The 22,378-nt window shown below is 46.7% G+C and overlaps 1 protein-coding gene across 2 annotated transcripts in view; it reads left to right on the forward strand.

Moving 5' to 3' along the window:
• The first annotated feature begins 268 nt into the window (after positions 1-268).
• Positions 269-22,378, forward strand: part of CYTH3 (cytohesin 3) — a 109,640-nt gene continuing 87,530 nt past the window's right edge. The window contains exon 1 of one of the 2 annotated variants that reach the window (XM_086691872.1): positions 269-302. In XM_086691872.1, the coding sequence (XP_086547998.1) occupies positions 284-302 (19 nt within the window). In that variant the 5' untranslated portion in view covers positions 269-283. Of the gene's footprint in view, positions 303-10,638; positions 10,818-22,378 lie in introns of those variants that run through there. The other variant, XM_086691871.1, reaches the window with a different exon arrangement.

The raw sequence follows: 22,378 nt of genomic DNA on the forward strand, positions 1-22,378 counted from the left end.
TCAGTCAGTGCACATTTGGGCTCTTTCCATACTTTGGCTATTGTCGATAGTGCTGCCATAAACATCAGGGTGCATATGCCTTCGAAACAGCACACCTGTATCCCGTGGATAAATGCCTAGTAGTGCAATTGCTGGGTCGTAGGGTACTTCTATTTTTAGTTTTTTGAGGAACCTCTATACTGTTTTCTAGATTGGCTGCACCAGCTTGCATTCCCACCAACAATGCAAAAGAGATTCTCTTTCTCCACATCTTCACCAACATCTGTTGTTGCCTGAGTTGTTCATGTTACCCATTCTGACAGGTATGAGGTGGTATCTCATTGTGGTTTTGATTTGTATTTCCCTGATGATGAGTGATGTGGAGCATTTTTTCATGTGTCGGTTGGCCATCTGGGTGTCTTCTTTGGAGAAGTGTCTATTCATGTTGTTTGCCCATTTCTTCAATGGGTTATTTTTTTGGGTGTTGAGTTTGAGAAATTCTTTATAGATTTTGGATACTAACCCTTTATCTGATATGTCATTTGCTAATATCTTCTCCCATTCTGTTGGTTGCCTTTTAGTTTTGCTGATACAAACACAGTTGATTTTTATGTCAATTCTGCAACTTTGCTGGATTTACTTATAAGTTGTTGGAGATTTTTGGAATTTTCTATGTAGACGATCCTGTCATCTGTAAACAGAAACACTTTAATTTTGTTCCTTTTTTCATCTGTAGGCCTTTTATTTCTTTTCTTGCTTTATTGTGTGGGCTAGAATTTCCAGTGCTATGTTGAGTGGCAGCAGTGAGAATGAAATCCTGGCTTTGTTCCCAGTCTTAGGGGAAAAGCATCAGTCTTTCAAAATTAAGTGTGCTGGGAGCTATAGGTTTTTGTAGATTAAAAAAAAAAATCACGTTGAAGAAGTCCCTGTTTATGCCTAGTGCCTGAGTATTTCAAATCATGAGTGGGTATTTAATTTTATCAAATACTTTTTCTGCATCCATCGAAGTGATCATGTGATTTTTCTTCTTAGCCTGTAGATTACATTGATTGATTTGTGACTGTTTGAACTAGCCTTGCATCCCGGGAATAGACCTCACTTGATCCTGGTGTACAATTCGTTTTATTTTTATTTTTAAAGTTTATTTATTTATTTTGAGAGAGAGAGAGAAAGAGGGAGAGAGTGTGTTTGACCAGGGGGTATGGGCAGAGAGAGAAGGAGAAAGAATCCTGAGCAGGCTCTGCATTGTCACCGCAGAGCCCAATGCAGAGCTCAAGCCCACAAACTGTGAGATCATGACCTGAGCCGAAACTAAGAGTCAGACACTTAACCCACTGAGCCACCCAGGCGCCCCTTTATTTTCATTTTTATTACAGTTCTTTTTATATATTACCGAATTATATTTTCAGTGTTTTGGTAAGAATTTTCGTATCTATGTTTGGGAAGGATAGTGTCTGTAATTGTCCCTTTTTTATACTGTCTCTGTCTAGTTTTGGGAACAGGGTGATACTGGCATTATATATTAAATTGGGAAGTGTTCTTCTTGTCTCTTCTGGAAGAAAAGGATTGAAGCTTATCCTTTATTTCTTATTTTTTAAATATTCTATTTTTAAGTAATCTCTACACCCAACATAGACTGTAGAACTCACAACCCCGAGATCAAGAGTTGCATGCTCTACTGACTGAGCCAGCCAGGCGCCCCTGATATTTATCCTTTAAACATTTGGTAGACTTCTCCACTGATACTATCTGGGCCTGGGGATTTCTTTTTTTAGGAGTTTTAAAATTATATATTCAGTTTCCTTAATTGTTATAGCCTCTTTATAATTTTATTTTAGTGGGGCGCCTGAGTGGTTAAGTTAGGTAAGCCTCTGACTTCAGCTCAGGTCACAATCTCCCGGTTCGTGGGTTCGAGCCTCACATCGTGCTCTGTGCTGAAGCTTAGAGCCTGGAGTTTGCTTCGGATTCTGTGTCTCCCTCTCTCTTTGCCTCTCCCCTGTTCGTGCCCTGTGTCTCTCTCTCCTTCCATAATAAATAAACATTAAAAAATTTTTTTTTAATGCTTTTCTAGTTTTATTTTATTTTGGAGAGAGAGAATGAACATGAGTAGGGGAGAGGAGAGGAGAGAGGGAAGGAGGGAAGGAGGGAGGGAGGGAGGGAGAGAGAGAAAGGGAGAGAGAGAGAAAGAGAGAGAGAGAGAGAGAGAAAGAGAGAATCTCAAGCAGTCTCCCTGCTCAGCACTGAACCTATCTTGGGCCCCAGTCTCACCACCCGGGATCATGAACTGAGCCGAAATCAAGAGCCCGATGCTCAACCAACTGAGCCACCCAGGCGCCCCTGTGATAGGCTCTTTAAATTATCCATTTCATTTTGGATGAGTGGTGACATATTTCACTTTTTGAGGAATGGATCCATTTCACCTAAGTTTTCAAATATAAGAGTGGGTAATGTCCATAGTGTACCTTTATCACCCCATTAATTACCCCTTCTTTGGTCAGTCTTGCTAGAAAGGTGTCAATTTTATGTATCTTTTCAAAGAACCAGCTTTAAACTTAATTAATTAATTAATTTTATTGGGTTAGAAATGTAGACCATAAGGTGTTGTTTTCTCTCACTGCTTTCAAGCTTTCTTCCATTTTCTTTACATTCAAAGTTCTCCTATGATGTGTCTTGGCATTGACTTCGGCCCAGGTCATGATCTCGAGGTTCGTGAGTTTGAGCCCTGCACTGGGCTCCCTGCTGTCAGGGCAGAGACTCCTTTGGATCCTCTGTCCTCCTCTCTCTCTGTCTGTCCCCCACTCATTCTCTCTCTCTCTGTCTCTCAAAAATAAATAAAGCGTTAAAAATTATTTTTAATTTTTTTCTTATTTGTTTTTAATTTTTTAATTTTTAACTTTTTTAACATTAAAAAAATATTTTGGAGGTGGGGGATGGGCAGAGAGAGAAAGAGACAGAGGAGCCAGAAGTGGGCTCTGTGCTGACAGCAGAGAGCCTGACGCGGGGCTCAGACTCATGAACTGTGAGATTATGACCTGAGCCCAAGTAAGATGCTTAACCGATGAGCCACCCAGGTGCCCATAAAAAAACACTTTTTTTAGATTCATACTGTTTGAGATTTGCTCAGCTTCTTGACTCTGTAGGTTCACTTCATTCGCCAAACTTGGGAAGTTTTCAGCCATTATTTTTCAAATACTTTTTCTTTTTTTAAACATTTATTTATTTTTGAGGGACAGAGAGAGACAGCACAAGCAGGGAAGGAGCAGAGAGAGAGGGAGACACAGAATCCAAAGCAGGCTCCAGGCTCTGAGCTACCAGCACAGAGCCTGATGCGGGGCTCGAACTCACAGACCGCAAGATCATGACCTGAGCCGAAGTCAGCCATGCAACCAACTGAGCCATCCAGGCACCCCTATTTTTTTTTCTTTTTTCTTTTAATCTCGAATACTTTTCCTACTGTGCCCTCTTTCTCCTCTTTTTCCAGAGCTCTGATGACGCGAATGTCAGTTCAGATCCTTGGGGCTCTGTTCATTTTTTTATAGCCCAATTGCTCTCCGTTCAGGCTGGATAATTTCTGTTGCTCTGTCTTCAAGTTCACTGATTGTTAGCTCTGTCACTTCCATTCTATTGCTGCCCCATCCATTGATTCAAAAACGTTGTTTTTTTTTTTTCCATTCTAAAATTTCCGTTTGGTTCTTCTTTGTACCTTCTCTTCCTTTGTATGTTTTGCTCCCTTTTTGCATCTGTTTCAAGCGTGTTCATAATTGCTCATTGAATATTTTTCTACTGACTGCTTCAAAAATCTTACTCAAGTGACTCTAACATCTCTGTCATCTTGGGATTGGTGTCATATACCAATTGTCTTTTTTCATCCCATTTGGTGTGATGTGGGATTTCCAATTGTATCCTGGACTTTTCGGTATTTTATGCAGTCTTAGATAAATATTCTGTTTACGCCTTCTTCCTCTGACACCTCCAGCAAAGGAAGCGTGGGATTCCTCCTCTTTACTAGCGGGTGGGGGCGGGAATGCAGGTTTCCCCCTTGGTGTCTGTGGACATCCTGGGTTGGGGGAAAGAATATCTGGTTACGGAGGAGTGGAGATGGAGTTTCTGGCTCCCCCAGGCCTCTGCTGACACCACTCTGGCTGGGAAGCCCTGGGCACCTCATGACTGCTCCCCACATGGCCTCCATTGATACTCAGGGGCCAGGTGGCCTTGTCACTGCCGCTGGTCAAAGTCCTGACTCTCTCCTAGGCTTTCTCCGACATCACCCCAGTGGGGGGAAACGGGGCCTTCATTACTGCCTGGCTGGGATGAAGTCCAGGTTTCCTGCTTGGCCTTCTCTGATCCCATTCTGGGAGCAGGCATTGGCTTGGGACACCTCCTTTCGGCTGAGGAGGGTGGAGGTCTGGGCTCCCCACTCAGCCTTTCGCTGACATTGGTCGGGGTGCGGCTGGCTGGAGTACAACCTTATTGTCTAAAAGTTTTCCGCTTTGCTAGGCTGCACTTTTCCTGATCCTTTGGCTAGAGAGGGCAGGCTTTTGTTGGGGCTTTTCTTTCCTTTTTTTTTTTTTTTGTCTGTACCGGTTGGTGTTTCTGGGTTTCTGGCTTCTCCAGTTCAAGTCTGGGATCTCTGAGGCAAAAAGAAAACCCAAAGTGCCTTGGTGGCTCAGTTGGTTAAGCATCTGACTTGGGCTCAGGTCATGAACTTACAGTTTGTGAGTTCGAGCCCTGCATCGGGCTCTGTGCTGAGAGCTCAGAGGCTGGAGCCTGCTTCAGATTCTGTGTCTCCCTCTCTGCCCCTCCCCTGCTCTTGCTCTGTCTCTCAAAAATGAATAAACATTGGGGGGGGAAAAGAAAGAAAGAAAACCCAAGGAACTCACCATCATGTCACTCCTTGGGTCCCAAGGTGCCTAGTCCCTCTCTCCTTGTTTCCTTTCAGGGTCTTCTTGTGTTTGGTTCATATACAATGTCCATGGACTTGTACTGAGTGGGAGGAATAGAGAAAAACACTTCTATCTTTCTGGAATCAGAAGTCTGTCTAAATTACATTATTTTATTTTTTATAAAATTTTTAAAGTTCATTTATTTTTGAGATAGAGACAATGTGAGCAGGGGAGGGGCAGAGAGACAGAGGGAGAGAGAAAGACTCCCAAACAGGCTTCATATTGTCAGCAGTCAGCATGACGCCTGACCCAGGGCTCGAACTCATGAACCATGAGATCATGACCTGAGTGGAAATCAAGAGTTGGACGCTTGAGTTGGACCGATTGAGCCACCCAGGTGCCCCTGAAGAACATTATTTTGTAATTTTTAATGTTTTTACTATTTATTTATTTTTGAGCTGTCAGCACAGAGCCCTGTGTGAGGCTTGAACCCATGAACCATGAGATCATGACCTGAGCCGAAGTCAGTTGCTTAAATGACTGAGCCACCCAGGCGCCCCTAAACTACATTATTTAAAAAAAAGAATTTTTTTAATGTATTTATTTATTTTTAGAGAGAGAGAGAGAGACAAAACACTAGCAGTTCACCCAAGGGCACCGCAGTGATAAACTTTAACAGCATGTATTAAATGCTAAAACTGTATTGATCAAGCAGCAGATCTGTAACGATTAAATTTATATGACTAATCTGTTACTGAGGGAGATGTATTTGAGCGGTGTGTGTGCACACAAGATCCTAACCCTCCCTTCCCCCCCCCCCCCCGAGAAAAAGAGCCTTTGCCCCCTGCCAGGGGGTGGAGTAAAGGTTTCCAAGGCTGTTACAGTCACCCTGGGTGCTGAGGTCTGACATGTCCATCATCAAAAGTCATTGGCTGCTGGCTCCTGTCGAAACCCTGGGGCCTGCTTGGTGGGGGTGCTAAGAAACGGGTTGTTGAACGAATGAAGTGACATCACAGGAAGAGCACGGAGTCCCCAGATTCCTTTACACCACCGCACATACGGGACTGTGGCTGTGAGAACCCAGTTCTTTAGAGGTCCGTTCAGCTATGAGGTGTGGGACAATTCACAAGCGGAGGGCATGGAGTGTATGGCAAGGAACATTCCAGAAGGCAGATGTGAAGGACAAGACAGCAGCTAGAAGGTGGCAGTGACAGTGGGAGCCCTTACTGAGATTCAGCTTTGCCTCCCCATCTCGTTACGCGGATTCTGCCGGTCTTGTGAATGAGTGAGCGAGGAAACTTTATACTTCTTCTTCTTTTTTAATGTCGATTTATTTATTGCTGAGTGAGAGAGAGTGCACGCAAGCATGAGTGGGGGAGGGGCAGAGATAGAGGGAGAGAGAGAATCCCAAGCAGGCTCCGCGCTGCCAGCACAGAGCCCGAAGCAGGGCTCGATCTCACCACTGCAAGATCACAACCAGAGCTGAAATCAAGAGTCGGACGCTTAACTGACTGAGCCACCCAGGCGCCCACTATACTTCTGTTCTTGGTGATGATGAGGATCGACTGACACCTGTTGTGCACCATGCCCTGTATATGGTAGCAGGTAGTTCTAGCTCCCAGAACGTACAGGGCAGAGTTTGTGGTGGTCCCATTTCAGATGCAGAAGGTAGAGCACAGAGATGTGAAGCAACCTGTTCAAGGCCACACAGACAAGACATGGAAGCCCCTGGGCTATCTGACTTTAGAGCCTACATTATCCCGTTAGAAGACATGATGTGCTGTGATGCATCACGGCAGAGATCTAATGACCTTACTGGGTTTTTGTGGGGCTTTTTCACAAAGGCAACAAATGACCAGAACTCAAGGCCTTATACGTCAAAGTGCAGAATTCCATTTGCGTGCACACAGGTAGGCCCTGGGGGTCACATGGCACTCAGTGATGTGTGTTCTGTCACTTAGCTGCTGGCTAGGAGCTCACTTTCTATTTGGAGGATCGTGATCACAGACAGATGTTCTATGTACTTATGTTTGTCATTTTCACCCTTTTTCTTGTCCGTTAGTACACTCTGAACCCCAGGGTGGAGTTTCCTGGTGACTTCAAGCTGCACACTGCAGACTCTGACCAACTTCCAAAGGGGACCTTTTTAAATTAAAAAAAAAGTTATTTTTGTTTTTTGGTAGGTCAGGGACGTACTATAAAAATGAAGAGCTAGATAAAAACAACCCAGTTCTTTATTACTATAGAAGACACCTTGCGTGTAATAATTCTTCATACCGATGTCACCTTGAGTGGGTATAAAGCCTTTCTACCCAAAGACAAATAGCTTGAAGCGGTAGCCAAATTATTTTTTTCAGAGTTTACCGTTAACACAACATTCGAGTGCCTTTTCCAGCAGAGATGCAAGTTACTAATCAGTCTAAAAGGAATTGAGCTGCCCTTGGGAAGTTGAGGCCAGGGAACCTTTGTCAGTTGTGTGGATTCTAGGGGAGAGGACAAGACCAAGGTGGACTGTTTTGAAAATTGGAAAGAGAGGCGGAAGCCATCAAGGACATGATGTCTGGGCTTTTGAAAATTTAATGAGGATGTGTCTTGACACTTAGACCCCGTTGGTTGCCTGGGCAGAGTGGGGAATGCTAATGTGCACAAGGTCATCTCTATTCCAACGAGATGTTTTCTTTCCGAGATGAAATTAGATTTCGGAAAGCATTATTTTCCTTCCGTGACCGTGAGCTGACAGTGAGCTGGCTGCTGTGTGTGCGGCGCTTTCCCTGGACTGGACCAGACCCCTGAGCAGATGTAACGGATTAGCTGAGGTTCCCATCTGCTGACAGTCACTGCCGTCTCTGCTTTTCTGTGCAGGGTCTGAATGCATCGGTAATGCAGGCGGCCTAGGCAGCCTCTTTCTGGCTGAGCAGGAAGACACAGGCCTTGGCAGGGTTTTGGCTCTTGTGACTTGAGTGCTAGGAGAGGACATTTTCTGTCCAGTTTCACAGACTTCCACTTGGAGGATGGAGATTGATGTACAAAGGAGAAGTTCTCTGACCTTTCCGGAATGTGCACATTCTTGATTTCTTAAACTATTTCTGCAATGGTCAGAGGGCTGATAAATGGGTTTCAACATGTTTTCAAGAGGTGTCCTCCTTTGGATGGCCCTGTTCATTCAGCAGCAGTAACAAAAGCTGTTGCTTTCTCCCTTTCTCTGACATGGCCAGGCCCTGCGGTGGATCGTGGAGTCAGAATAAATACAGACTATAGTCTCCGTCTGAAGGAGTTTCAAGGCTGCAAAGCTGATACACAGGAAACAGCGAACACTGTGAGAAAGTCTGGAAATAGGCTAGGACATCAAAATTCAATTTCAGAGTTATTTGTGTAATTATTTGCCTAATGGCTGTAATCCTTCCAGGTCTTAAGTCCCCTGAGGACAGGGACCAAATTGATCTTTTTCATCATCATCTTCCCAGCACCTGGGACAGTGCTTGGACTACAGCAGCTTCCTAAATACTTATTGTCTAACTGAGGGATTGCAACGGGGTTTCAGGTTTAACACTTGTTATCTTGGAGCCCCGTCTGCCGCACAAATTGTTTTTCTTACAAATTCATTTATAAAGCTTTAAACTTCTGATGAAACCACACACATGCTGGACATAAAGCAAATGCCTATCTTAGTGGGTAACTGGGATACTTAATGTTCCTCTATGTGGGGCAACATGAATGTGTGCAGATTAGATAAATGCTATCTTGGTGGGATTTAAGAGATACTGAAGGGGCGCCTGGGTGGCTCAGTCGATTAAGCGTCCGACTTCAGCTCAGGTCACGATCTCGCGGTCCGCGAGTTCGAGCCCCGCGTCGGGCTCTGGGCTAATGGCTCGGAGCCTGGAGCCTGCTTCCGATTCTGTGTCTCCCTCTCTCTGCCCCTCCCCCGTTCATGCTGTGTCTCTCTCTGTCTCAAAAATAAAAAAATAAAACGTTGAAAAAAAAAAATTAAAAAAAAAAAAAAAGAGATACTGAAAAACAGCTTTTTTTTTTTTTTTAACCTAATTTCCCCTTTAGTTAGTAATTTCTTTGAGTAGTGAAGGTTTTGAAGTCTTCTAATTTCTCCCTTCAAGAACAGGAATGAGGGGCTTCTGGGTGGCTCAGTCATTTAAGCATCCAGCTGTTGGTTTCAGCTCAGATCATGATCTCACGGTTTGTGAGTTCGAGCCCCGCGTCGGGCTCTTTGCTGATAGTGCGGAGCCTGCTTGGATTCATTCTCTCTGCCCCTCCCCTGTTCTCTCTCTCTCTCTCTCTCTCAAAAATAAATAAATAAACTAAAAAAAACCAACAACGGAAATGACATCCTAAGCCTTTATTACCCCAACATTTTTGCAGGCTTTGTCAAAATGGAGGCGCTGGCTGAACTGTGGGGATAATGTAACATTCTACTTACAGATAACTGGGCCACGCTTTATTCTGATGGAAGTTGTCTTAGATGGACATCAGAGAGCAATTTTCAGATTCAAACTTTGAGAGAAGCACCTTGGATCACATGTTAAGAACCCTAAAGAATGAGGAATTTGACATTTAAAAGCTGTTATAATTGATAGTATCTTTGAGTAAGCTCCACATATTACATTATCAAGTTCAAAGTGTGCTGTCATTTTTCTCAGTAACCATACTGTTATCTTCAAGATAACCGAGCTGACAGGGACATGATCGGGAAGCCGCGTCTGCAGGCTGGGACTTAAACGTCCATCTCGGGACACCCAGAACTGTGCGCGGTCACTGCAGAAGCACAGGAACGCTGGGTGTCTAATTCCCGAGGTTATTGGGAGATTGCACTCTGGAATCATCCCACAACTTTGAACAAAAAGGTGAAAACTTTCCATTTTGATAAATGACAGCGGAAGGAAACAGGCCATTTGTAAATATAAAATCGTTGCTGGAAAATGATATTAGAGATGAATTATCTCCTCCATTACAGTGTTTCCTTTTCTTTAATGCAATTTGGTTCAAGCGAAATGAACAGAAAGGCTAGGGAGGGCGCACGTTCAATGCTTCAGGGGAGTTACTGGAAGCAAGACGTGGACGGAGAAAGGAGATCCACAGATCTGGGGCAGGCCGAGCTGAAGCCTTCTGCCCAGGAGGCCTGCGCCTAGGACCCTGGCTGTGCCCACGGGAAATTGAATTCAGAGCTCCTTCTGCATCATAAATCCAGGGCAGCTGGCAGCTCTCCAAGGGAGACTGGAGAGACAGTGCGAGAGCATCTGAGGCCAGCCAGCCGGGCCAGCCCCCAGCTGAGGGTGGGACCCAGGTGTGCGGGTTTGGGGTCCAGCCTTACACTCTGCTAATTTTAAAGTGCGCTCGTCGCCAGCAAAGAAACGTCTTCATTATGCATCAGAAAGCCGGTTACTCGGAAATGCCGCGGGGCCCAAGGGGCGAGGCCAGACTTTTGAATGTGTGCGTTTCTAGAGCTTTTTTTTTCTGGAGCGCACGTGCGAGGAGGACCCTCGGCGCCGGGGTCTGTAGAAGTGGCATCCCGCGCCCGGGACCCCACGCGCGTCCCCAGGCCGCGCGAAGGCGGGGGAGGGCGCAGCAGGGGTCGCCACGCCCCGGGCCCCCTCCCCCGCCGCCCAGAGTCGTGTCTCAGCCCAGCCGGGCCCGAGCCGCGCAGTCCGGGAGGGGCCGGGCGCGTTCCCGCGGGCGGAGCCGCGCGGTCCCGGGCCCCGCCCACCGCGCCCGGGGGCGGGGCCTGCGCGTCACGTGACGGCGCGCCGAGCGGAGAGCGCCCCGCCCGGCCGGAGGAGGCCCGGGCCGCGACCCGGCGCGCGCGCTGCTGGAGCCGCCCGGCCGCACGCGCGCTCCGCACCCGCGGCGCCCACCGCCCGCGGCCCCTCGCCCGCGGCTCCGGGCTCGCCGGCAGCGGGAGCGGCCTCAACATGGACGAAGACGGCGGCGGCGGTGAGGGCGGCGGCGGTGAGTGTCGGAGGTGTGGCCGGCCCGGGCTGGCGGCCTGGGGCGGGGGTCGCGGGCGCGCCGGACGGGAGCGGGGCGGCGGGTCCGGGGTCGGGGGTCCGGGCAGCGCCCGTGCCGGCTGGCGACAGGCGAGGCCCGCGGCGCGTCGGCCCGGGGCCCAGCGGAGGGGGGCCGGCGGGGTCGCCTCCGAGCCCGAGCGGGGGTCCGGGGCGAGGCCGGGGTCGCTGGCGGCCGGGGTGGCCCGGGGGCTCGGGCAGGGCGCGGGGGTCGCCCTCTCGGGGCGGGGGACCTTGGGGGCGACCTTCCCCGCCTCTCGTCGCCAAGGGCGTTCACGCCCTCCGGAGCCCGACCGCAGGAGGCTGACCACCCCCCCCCCCCACCCTTCGGTGTCTCTTCTCAGGTGGTGGGAAGCGGGGTATCCCCGAGAAATGGGGAGGGGAAGTTCTGAATTGGGGATCCTCGGGGTCCAAGAGGGGCGGGTGGAGGGACAAGGTTGAAAGCCGTGTGCCCGTGTGCCGGGCTTTAGGTCACAAGTGGTGTGTGGGGAGGCTTCAACGAGGAGTGGGCAGCCGGGGCACAGGCATTTTATGAACTGGGGGACGTTCCGGGTTAAGCCCCCCAAATAAGCCCGGGGCATCCCGCGCTCAGGTGAGAGCAGCAAGAGCCGGGTTGTGTGCCTGACGCCCAGTTAATTTGCAATTGTTGTGGATGACTTAGTGGCGTGCAAATTACTGTCGTGTCATGCTGCGAATCATGCCCGTGAAGCTGCATTTACGCGCGTGTGTGGAGTGGGGTCGTTGGTTTGGAAAGCGGAGGGGTTACCACCCCTGTCTTGCAGGCACACCCGAAGTTGAGGTTCTCAATACTTTGGCTGAAGATCTCCTTGATGCCGACAGACGGGATCCTCAGAACCCCTTGTAATAAGGGAGGGTTTTGAGAAAAAAAAAAAAAATCTTAATTACAGGCTGCAGCCGCCTGTGAGAATCAGCAGTCTCGAGCGCTTTCAGGTTGAAGTGGTTGGTTAATCAAGGTGCCTTCTAAGACTGTAAGGGCTGCCCGAGAGGTTTGTGCCCCAAGAAGCGATGCGACTGTGATCGTGGGAAGCTGGCAGGCTTGGTGGCATTTGTCGAATTCAGTTCTCATAGTTAAAGCTAGGGATAGCACTGTGGCATCGAGTGGGTGTGTTGTTTTTCGAAAGAAAGTGCTGTGGAAAGAAGGAGCCGAGTTGCAGAGCCTCCTACAAGCCAGGCTGTCTGCCTGAAGAGTCTAAGCGATGGATTCTCCCCAGATCCCCTGCCTCCTGCCTGTCACAACTTGGGTAACACAACAGGCATACAGCAGTTTTTCCCTTTTACAGAGTAAACAGGCATCACGTTTAAGCATTTGACATCAGAGTCAAGGTAGGCAGCCGGCTTGGCGATTTTTGTTTGGAAGGCGTTTCCGACTCCTGTGAATAAAGACATGGAGACGGTTTGAAGGTAAAAGCAGATATAAAGATTAGAAAAGGAAGTCAGCGTGGCCCAGCAGTTTACAGATCTTGAGTACTGTAGCAAAGGATGTTATTAAGTATCAAAAGTCTTAAAACTTTCTCTGGGCTACTGATTTCCAGATTGTATTCCCGGGAGAGAGGTTTTCAAAAATGTCATGCTCAAAGATGTGCGTGATACCATTTGTAGTAGTAGAAAATCGGAAATGGCAACGCCCGATAGGAGGAAGGTGAGGTAAATTATGGGAAGTTTATTGATGAAATGTTAGAACCATTAGAAACAAGCAGTTGCTTTATATGTCCTGGTGGAAGCAACGTAATGTAATGTGAATGTAACGTTTTTCTGTTTTCCAAGTTTCTGGAATGATATGCATTACTTTCAAATTCGAATTAAAGAAAAACCTTATAAAAAAAAACCCTGTGCATTGGGAAAAGGGTGTGATTGCTTTTAACGTACCATTTAATTCACTAGAACAATTGTCAATGACCAGTTGTTTATTTGTGTACTAAAATGCCCAGCAGCATGGTAGGTGCCGGAAAATAACTTTTAACCTTTACTGATAAGGTTTATTATCTTCTTTGAATTATAGGAGACACTTAAAAATAAATTTGGCAATCTTAGAATAAATATGTTTTTGGGTAAATGAAAGCCTTAGAGTTTTGAAATAAGAATCATTGTATAGCAATTATGATACACATTTGATGTGCTTGTATTTGACTATTTGGGGAGGTTTTGAAGTTAATATACCTCTTTAAAGTTCTTTACAGTTATTACTGCTATTTAGATAAAAAAAAATTCTTTGCTTTAAAGCTCATGTTAAAAAAAAAAAAAAAGATGTTTAATCGCTACACCCAACGTGGGGCTCAAACTCACCAGTCCGAGATCAAGAGTCGCATGCTCTTCCTACTGAGCCAGCCAGGTGCCCCTAAAATTCACGTTTTTAAAAATAAAGTTCAGCCCTTCGAAAGAGAGTAATTTCAGTTGCCAGTCGTTTGCCAGCCAGTCGTAAAACATAACTTTTGTGTACATATTTTTAGAGTAGAGAACTTTGAACCCTACATGGGGAAGTCAGCTACAACTTGTTTACAAGATAGGGTAAATAATCTGTGCAAATGGCAGTTACACAGGCAGGAGAGATCATTTAAGAGCTTTTTTTTTTTTTTTTTTTTTTTTTTTGCTAATGTGTTTGTAGGGCTAAGAGACTTTAAAAATGATTCTTACTTGGTATTTTTATAACTTGAATTTTTGTCTAGGGTAGTAGTATTTGTTCTTTCCGTGGAAGATAAGGGGACAGGGTGGTGAACTGAATGGTTGGAGGGCAGTTCTAAGGAGGAACACGTTGGGGGGTTGGTTACAAGATTACAAGAACACATTGTTACTTACAGTGTGCCCAGAGTGCAGTTAAGGTATTTTTAATTCCTTCGGGGCTTTATTGCCTTTCGGTTTTTCTAGAACAGTTCTTGAGATTTGCCTCTATTTGGCAGGTGACTGGCTAGTTTGGCTCCTTGCCACCATCTTAACTCAGTTTGGGAATGTGCCTGATTGATGTTCCCGAATGGACCATCTGTGGCAGATGACGTGAAGGACTTTGCTGGTTTTCCCCTCCCCACCCCCAGTCAGTGTAGATGAGGATTATAAGCGTGTGTTTCACGTGAGAAGGTGCTCCGCCTCACTCATAATGAAATAAATACAGATTAAGACCAGGCTGAGAACCCACCTTTCACCTGTCAGCCAAGCAAGGACCCCCCACCTTTGAAACCATCTGTTGGCGGTGGGAGGGTAAATTAGTTACAGAGACAGCCTGGGTCCTGCTGGCTCAGGTCCATTGCTTGCCCTTCCCCTGCGGAGAGAGTCACCCCTGCAGGCAACATTTCCCAGACCTTTGGGTCAGCTGGCTTGCAGCTAGGTGTGGGTGGTGGGAGCCTCTGGTGGGTGGTGGGAGAGATGGATGGCTACAGGAAGGGGGAAACCAGGCTCTCTCCTCCTCACGTTTGGCCTCAGACCGTCTCTGTGGCCGTTGCACGGTCTTCTTTTGCCTCCAGCGCCTGCCCATTTCCCTGAGCTTTGGAAACCCCTCCTCCGTTTGGTCCTCCAACTTAGAGGTGGCATCAGCTTCTTGCTCTTGCGGTCTCTGGTTGTCTTAGCATCTTCCGTGTGACTTCTCAGCTTTTGCATCACGCATGTAACCAACTCCTTGTATGAAACGTCCTCCACTTGAGATCCCTAGAGGGCCTTCTTCTGTTTCTCTGGATGGATCCCAATAGATGCAGCAATGTTGGGCAGCAGCAGCTTTTTAAACAATTGCAAGTGTGCAAATCCTTTGAACAAGCAGTAACAGTTCGAGGAATTTAATCTGCAGGTATATTTGTGCATGTTGGAGATGCCGTAGGTACACGATTATTTGCTGCATTGTTTGTGGTAGTAAAAGATGAGAAATAACCCAGGTTATCCACAGGAGACTCATCGGGTAAATCTCATACCCAGATGGTGAATGAAGTTGTAAGCAGGAACGAGGAACCACTTTATGAATTGATCTGGAAAGATCTCCAAAATGCTAAGCTACAAAAACAAAGTGCAGGAAAGTGTGCTTTGTAGGCTACCATCTTTTCTTTTTTCTTTTCTTTTCTTCTCTTTTCTTTTTTTTGGAAGTGTTTGTGTATGTGCGAAAATTCTCAGAAAGGTTAAATAAGGAACCAAGAATTAGGTTTCCCTGTTGGGGGAGGGCAATGGGAACTGAGCAGGTGGAGAATGAAGGTGCAGTGGAGCCGTCGCTCTGTGCCTTTTTATTTTTTTGAAATTCAAAAAAGTTTATTTCTGCTTCTTCCAAAATTGGAAAGCCATTTCACACAGAAAAATAGTATGCTGGTAAGAAAACATCCTTTTTGAGAGGGTTTTTTTGTTTTGTTTTGTTTTTTTTGAGAGAGCTAGAGTGAAGGCAGGGGAGAGGAAGAGGGAGAGACTCTTAAGCAGAGCTTGATGGAGGGATCAAACCATGACCGTGAGGTCATGACCTGAGCTGAAATGAAAAGTTGGCTGCTTCACCAACTGAGTCACTGAGGTGTCCTGAAGTATTTTTATATACTAAAAAAAAAAAAAAAAAAAAAAAGAAGAAGAAAGAAAGAAAAAAAAATGATTTAAATGTGGAAAGTTATAAAATACGCTATCTGTATTTCCAGTCAAGGCACAGGAAATTACTGGTCTTTTAATGTTTAAGAGGTGACATGATGGGTGTTTTCAGAGTATGCTTAGAGCGTGTTCTTGAACGCTTGTTCAACGGATAGTGATAGCGCCTCTACCAAAATGCCAGGCACTGCTCCTGGCACAAGGTTGAGTAGCAGTGAATAAGGCAGATGAATTTCCTGCGTTCCCAGAGCTTTTGTTTAGATGGGAGACAGACAGGAAAGGTAAACAGACACATAAAATAATCACAAGTTATGCTGGGTGTGTTGAAGGAAATCAGGGGTGGAGGGACTTGGGGGGAGAGGCAGGGGAAGCCTTTGGGAGGAAGAGTGCCAGGGGGCGGGGCTGGAGGAGTGGCTTCAGGGGGTAAGGGATTCACGAAGCCAATGCAAGATTTTAAACAGGGCAGTGATATTTGACTTCTGTTTCAATAATTTTAGCCGATGTTTACATAATGCTCTCGGCTGTTGGGGCTCCGTCCTGTGTGCTTTATTGTATCTTAATGTTGGCGGTAACCCTGTTAGACGCTTAACATTACCCACCATTTACAGATGGAAATGGAAACCAGAGGTGTGGGGAAGCTAACCGACTTGCATTGGATGTCACAGCTATAGTAAGGGGTGGAGCAGAGATTCGAGTCCACGTGTTCCGGCCCCAGAAGCCACATGCCTCACCATTGCACCCCCTGCCCTTTTAAGGAGAGTTTTCCTGGCCACCAAGTGGAGAATGGGTTGGAGGAGGGGAGGGTGTCCGGGAGTAGGAGCTGGGCAGGTGCTCCGGGGAGAGTCGCAGAGGCGTGGGGATTGGGCAGCCGAGGCAGAGGTGAAGGGAAAGAGATAAGATGGATGTCTATAAAGACACAGAAAAGTAGGGGAAACAGTGAAACACTCATGTTCCTGTTACTCAGAGTTAACAGAGTAGCTGTTAATGTTCTGTGACATTGTTCTAGGTCTTTTGTAAGAAAGTAATAGTAATTCCAGCATTGCGGGTAAATCTCCATCCCTGCATGTGGCAACACTGTTCTTTTTGCTTGTTGGTTGGTGCCCTCCTTGGCTTCTCTTGCCTTAGCCTCAGATGTTCTCCCTCTTGTCATCCATGTCCAACAGCGATCCCTTAAGACAGGTCATGTCACCCCCTCTCTGAGTCTGTACTGTCGTCAAGCTAGAACCCTGTCTTGAAAGGCCTTCCTGTGGCCCACAGGGCCTGTCGGTGCAGGGGGCTCGAGCTTTTTCTGTAAGAGGGCCAGGTAGTAAATATTTTTGGCTTTGTATGCCACATACAGTCACAAATTTTTTGCTTTTTTGTTTTTAATGTTTGTTTATTTTTGAGAGAGAGAGAGAGAGGCAGTGCAAGCAGGGGAGGGGCAGAGAGAGGGGAGACACAGAACCCGAAGCAGGATCCAGGCTCTGAGCTGTTAGCACAGGGCTCAAACCCACTAACCGTGAGATCATGACCTGAGCCAAAGTTGGATGTTCAACCCACTGAACCACCCAGGTGCCCGTCTGTCTGTCTTTTCTTTTTTCTTTTCTTTTCTTTTCTTTTCTTTTCTTTTCTTTTCTTTTCTTTTCTTTCTTTCTTTCTTTCTTTCTTTCTTTCTTTCTTTCTTTCTTTCTCTCTCTCTCTCTCTCTCTCTCTCTCTCTCTCTCTCTCTCTCCCTCCCTTCCCTTCCCTTCCCTTCCCTTCCCTTCCCTTCCCTTCCCTTCCCTTTCTTTCTTTAAATAACCCTTTAAAAACATCAAAAAACATTGTTTTCTTGAGGGCTGTCCTTGGCCCCAGCTCTCATCCCTTGCTGTGTCTTTGACATTTCCTACCACGCTTGTTACCACGCTGGTCTCCTTGATCTTCCAGGAACGTACCAGGCACACCCTGCCTCGGTGCCTTTGCACTTGCTGTTTCCATAGTGGTTTTCACTGAGGTATCTGCTTCCTGCTTACTGGCTTCATCCAGGTTTCTTTTTCTTTCTTTGTAAGTTTATTTATTTTGAGAGAGAGAATCCCAAGCAAGTTCCATGCCATCAGCACAGAGCCAGATGCAGGGCTCGAACTCAAGAACAGTGAGATCATGACCTGAGCCAAAATCAGGAGTCAGACGCTCCACCGACTGATCCACCCAGGGCCCCTTCATCCAGGTTTCTGTCCACATGTCTCCCTGCCACAGAGGCCTTCGTTCACCAGCCTGTCTGAAATAACCCCCTGTTGTTACCCTTTCCCGGCTTCTTAACACTTACCACCCTGTACCTATTCCATATTTGTACACTGTTTGCCTCTTCTCTCGTAGGTTCTCAATTCCATGAGAGCAGGAATGTTGTCTGCCTTCACCTGCGACCATACTCCAAGACCTGGAACACAGTACACAGACCTTCAGGGAATATCACCTTTTAAATTATTCTTGGTCCTCCACCCCTCCTCCCTTGTGGATTTTCTAAGGGCAGGTGTGGATTAGCTGTGGGTCCTGTGGTGTGGTTTTCCTACTTTAGCATATAGGTGTATGTCCATAAACAAGGTAAAGATCTCTTCTTGGTTTGTTTAAGAAAATTATAAAAGTGGTATCCTATCGTCCGGATAGGATTTTACATTGTTGTTGTAAACCACACACAGGTGAACTCCTGGGCTTGTCTCCTTTTCCAGACTTGGGAGAGTTTTTCTAGAGCGTAGCTCCAGATTGTGCACACGGGGCATAGGCTTCCTTTTGGTTTCCTTACCTGCTGACAGATCGCTTTCTCACAGGGGGCATTCTCCTCCACTCTGGGCATTTATCAGACTTTTAAACGTTGGCCTGCCTCCTGAGGAAGAAACAGTGCATCGCGTTACCAGTGATGAGATGTTCTTTGGAGAATCGGATGGATGTGCCGACAGTTGGGAGGTCAGAGGTGCAGGAGGCAGAGAGGACTTCCAGATTCTGGCCTGTGTGACAAGGTGGTGCTGCTGCCACCGGAGAAGGGGAGGTCCGGGGAGGCGGGGCTAGGAGAAAGCCATTTGGAGGGTTTTTGTGGTTTTTTTTTGCTTTTTTTGTCAAAAATGACATTACTTTGCCCTGGCTTCGGGAGGATATTTTCACCGGGTGTACAGTTGTAGTTTATCAAGTTAATTTCTTGCAGTGTTTCGACGTGCCACTTCATTGCCTCTGGCTTCCATGGATTCTGCTGAGAAATCAGCTGTATCTGTCTTGTTCTTTTGAAGGTAATCCCTCCCCCATCCCCACTTTGGCTGCTTTTCAGATTCTTCTCTTTGCCTTTCATTTTCAGCTGTTACTGTGATGTGTCCAGATGTGGTTTTCCTTAAAACTATCCTTGTCGGGGCTGGTGGCGGTTCTGCTTTTTGGTGGTGCCGTGACCAGACTTAATTTTACCTTAGATTTGGAGAATTGGTGCTCATTATCTCTCCATTCATTCCTTTGGCTGCATTCCCCATCTCTCCTTCTGGGACTCCACCTTTTCATCATGACCTGTGTGACTGACTCTTTTCTGTGTTCTTGTCCACATTATGGGTCTGTGGTTCACTCCGTGTATATTCTTCTGACCTGTATCCCAAAATACGAATAATCCTTCCCTCATCTCCAGCCCGCACTGAAACCATGTCTTGAGTTCTCAATTTCTTTCGGTGACTGCCTTCTTCAGTTTTCTTGATTCTTTTTTTCAGATTCCCAATTTTCTGCTGAAAATTTTCATCTTGTAAACTAATTTCTCTGTTGTATTAATCACGGTTATTATAAGGTCCCCGTCTGATAATGTCAATATTTGGATAGCTTGTGAGTGTATTCTGTTGTCTGTTCTTCTCTTGGTTTTCAGTCATGTGGTCGTGACTCTAGACATACCTGGTAATTGTAGACCATGTGTGTGAAAGCTTGTAGACTCTGGCAGTTTTCCTCAAGGGAGGCTTCTGGCAGGCAGTTAAGGCAGGGAAATACCACTTTAGAATTGTGAGGATTGCTCTGCTTCTGGTTTGCCCCCCTCCTGGGGTAGCTCTTTGGCGGTCCCCACCCGCCCGAAGGCCTGGGCTGTTGACTGGGCTCCTCTTATCTGGCAGCCCCTGAGCTCTCCCCCACCCCACCCCTAAGACTGCCGGAGGCCATGCCGGCCCACTCACATTCTCCACCACTTGTTTCTGCTTAGCGTTTTGGCCTCTCTGCTTCTACAGTGAATTGGCAAACCTCTCCAGGAGAAAAGTGGCCCGGATTTTGGGCTCCCCTCTCTGCACTTACCTCTGGGATCCTGGCCTCCTGAGTCCTCACTGCATTTGGTAGCTGTCCGATACCTTCACACAGTTGTTTCTTATAATTTGTTCAGCTCTTTCGGTTGTTCTTGGCAGATGCGTTTGTCAGTTACAAACTAGTCAGCCTTTACTGGAAGTGGCGTCTCAGGAGTTCAATTTTGGTGTTTAGAATTGGACTCGGTAGTGAGAAGTCCCAGTGGAGGTGGCTGTGAGAGTCCGCTGCTTGGAGGACCTGACTGGGTGGGAGATGAACCTTGGGAAGACTTCAGCGCCCTTTAGTTAGTGGGACCAGATGAACGAGATCACTCGTGGGAGAGAACTGAGAGAAAGGAGAAAGTCCCAGGACTGGGGACAGCCGAGGAAAGGAGACCTGGAAAGGGTAGCCAGTGGCGTTGGGGGGGGGGGGTCCTTGGGGTCCTTGGGGGTTGTGCGGTGTTGCAGAAGTAGAGGGGGGAGTGGTGTTGTCGGAAGCGAGAGTGGTCAGCCGCATTGAATGCCCCTGAGAGGTACACTTAAATGAGGATGGAGAAGTGTCCCCTGGACTGGGGGACAGGCAGGGGGCAGGCAGAGGAGGGACCGGGAAAGATGTTTGCTTGCTTTAGGAAGAGCCGGTGCCACGCCTGCGAGTGGAGGTTTGCCCCGGGGATGAGTGGCCGGAGGGCTGGGGCTTGGCGAGGGAGAGGGGTGCCCGTGTGTTTTGCCACGAAACTTCTCTTGAGTAAATCATTTTGATGGAGGACCCACAGCAACTCATACCAGGTGAGTTAACATAGCAGGTGGCATGGTCACACTCTTAGAGTAACTTTGGGAGAGACGTATTAGCTCTGAAAGGGATTATTGGCACATCCTTTAGGAAGCAGGTTGATCAACCTCTGAGATGGGACTATTGAAACTTGGGAAGATAGGTTTTATCAAACACTGCGCACGATAGAACTACTCTGCAGTTGTGGGAGAAGAATAAGTCCCTTTGATGAGAGTAGAAGATACGTGACTCTCCTTCCTGATTTTTGAAGTTAATCAAGCTTCTCAGCACTGTGTAGTCAGCTCCCCATTTGACTTGGTACGACAGACATCAGGTTCTGTAGGGTGTTACAGCTTGGTTGCAGACAATTCACGTGTTTATTTGGGATAAATCTATCTTTCAGTGTTTGGTAAATACTAGACCCACCTGGGTCACGTTAGTTGTCCACGAAGATTGGGTGATTTGCTTTCACAGAGCAAATTCACTCTTCCGGCTGACTTCGTTTTTGCCGGTCACGAGGAGCTCTGTTCAAATCGTGGAAAATAAGTTCCGGTCCTAAACTCTCAGCAGGGTTATTTTTAATTACTGTACTCTTCTTTTTGAAAAACTGATTCCTCTAATTAATAAATAAAAGCAGTTTGCTATAAAACTGGACATTTTAATGATGATTGAAAAATATTTCCCAATATCTAGGTAATTAGTGATTTTTTTTTCCCCCAGTTTCATCCAGATGTTTGGCTGTGTGTAGACCCAGCCTTACTGCAGTTTTCTAATTCACTTTCATGGGAACATATAATATTCTCCGTTTATTTTGGACAGCAGAGTTTCCTTTTTCTGTGGACAGATACATATGAAACACATGGTCTTTGAGTGGAGTTTGTGGTCCTCTGAGAATTCTCTGAAGGAGGAAATGGGTTGACCTACTGGTTGCTATGAAGTAAAAACAATCTTGTTTTCATTTTTTCAGTGAACATCTGGGTTGCATTTATTATTTTACATTCTCGAGGTTCTTTAAAACCACAATTTGATAATAGGAGGGTTCATTAAAGCCGTGACTATTTAGCTATTTCTGTAATTGATTTAAGTGTTAGGGTGGATGATGTATTTAGAAAAGAAACAAAAATTGGATATTTCTTTCCTTTCTGTAAAATGTAACTTGCAAGTAACAACCTTTGATTTTAAACCATAAAATAGGGTGTAGGTACTTTGAGGGGCAGGGGAAGGAATGATCACCTGGCTCATTTCTCTGTGGCCCTTTGCTGCTCAGTTGGTGGCTGTGGGTGTCTGATCTGTTACGATATCAATATCAACTCCTAGGGAAGGGGACCTTATGGCCACTAGAGAGTGGAACTTAAAAGCCATAAACCAGGAAAGGAAATCCCTTTTTCCTTCTCATCGACTGGAGGAAGGGAGCGTAAGCAGGTCTGGCCAGTAAGCTGTGAAGGGCAGTTTGCGGGGGGACTTCTCGGAAAGGTTTCTTCTTTCTTGGAAAAATACGGAAGACGGTTCCTTGTCTTTGAATGGACTTTGTTGGCCTGTTGGGTAGTCAGCTTCCATTCATGATGTTCCTGATGTCCATCCACACGCTGAGGGTGACCAGCTGGCTCCTTGAGGATGTGGTTGAGCTGCCGAATGTCCCCCACCCGGAGCCTCCCTGTGTCCACACTTCCTGTCACACGGGACGATAAATGCCCTTCTTGTTTACATGGCTGAGAAGCGTTCTGTAAGGAGTACAGGCATCTTGCCAGACACTGGCTGTGGCAGCAGGCAGGTCAGTTGTCTTATCCACACAGCAAGGACCTCATCCCCATGGAGTGCGAGAGGAAACCTCTTCGCTTCCATAGGTATTCATCAAGCATATGTACTTACCACTTGAAGAACCGAGCTGGGTTACGTTTTCTTTTCGAGATTGATACGTTCTCCTACTTTTAATAAAACAAA

The sequence above is a fragment of the Puma concolor genome, chromosome E3 (genome assembly GCF_028749965.1).
Source record: "Puma concolor isolate L17-30 chromosome E3, mPumCon1.1.hap2, whole genome shotgun sequence".
Classification (NCBI taxonomy): Eukaryota; Metazoa; Chordata; class Mammalia; order Carnivora; family Felidae; genus Puma; species Puma concolor.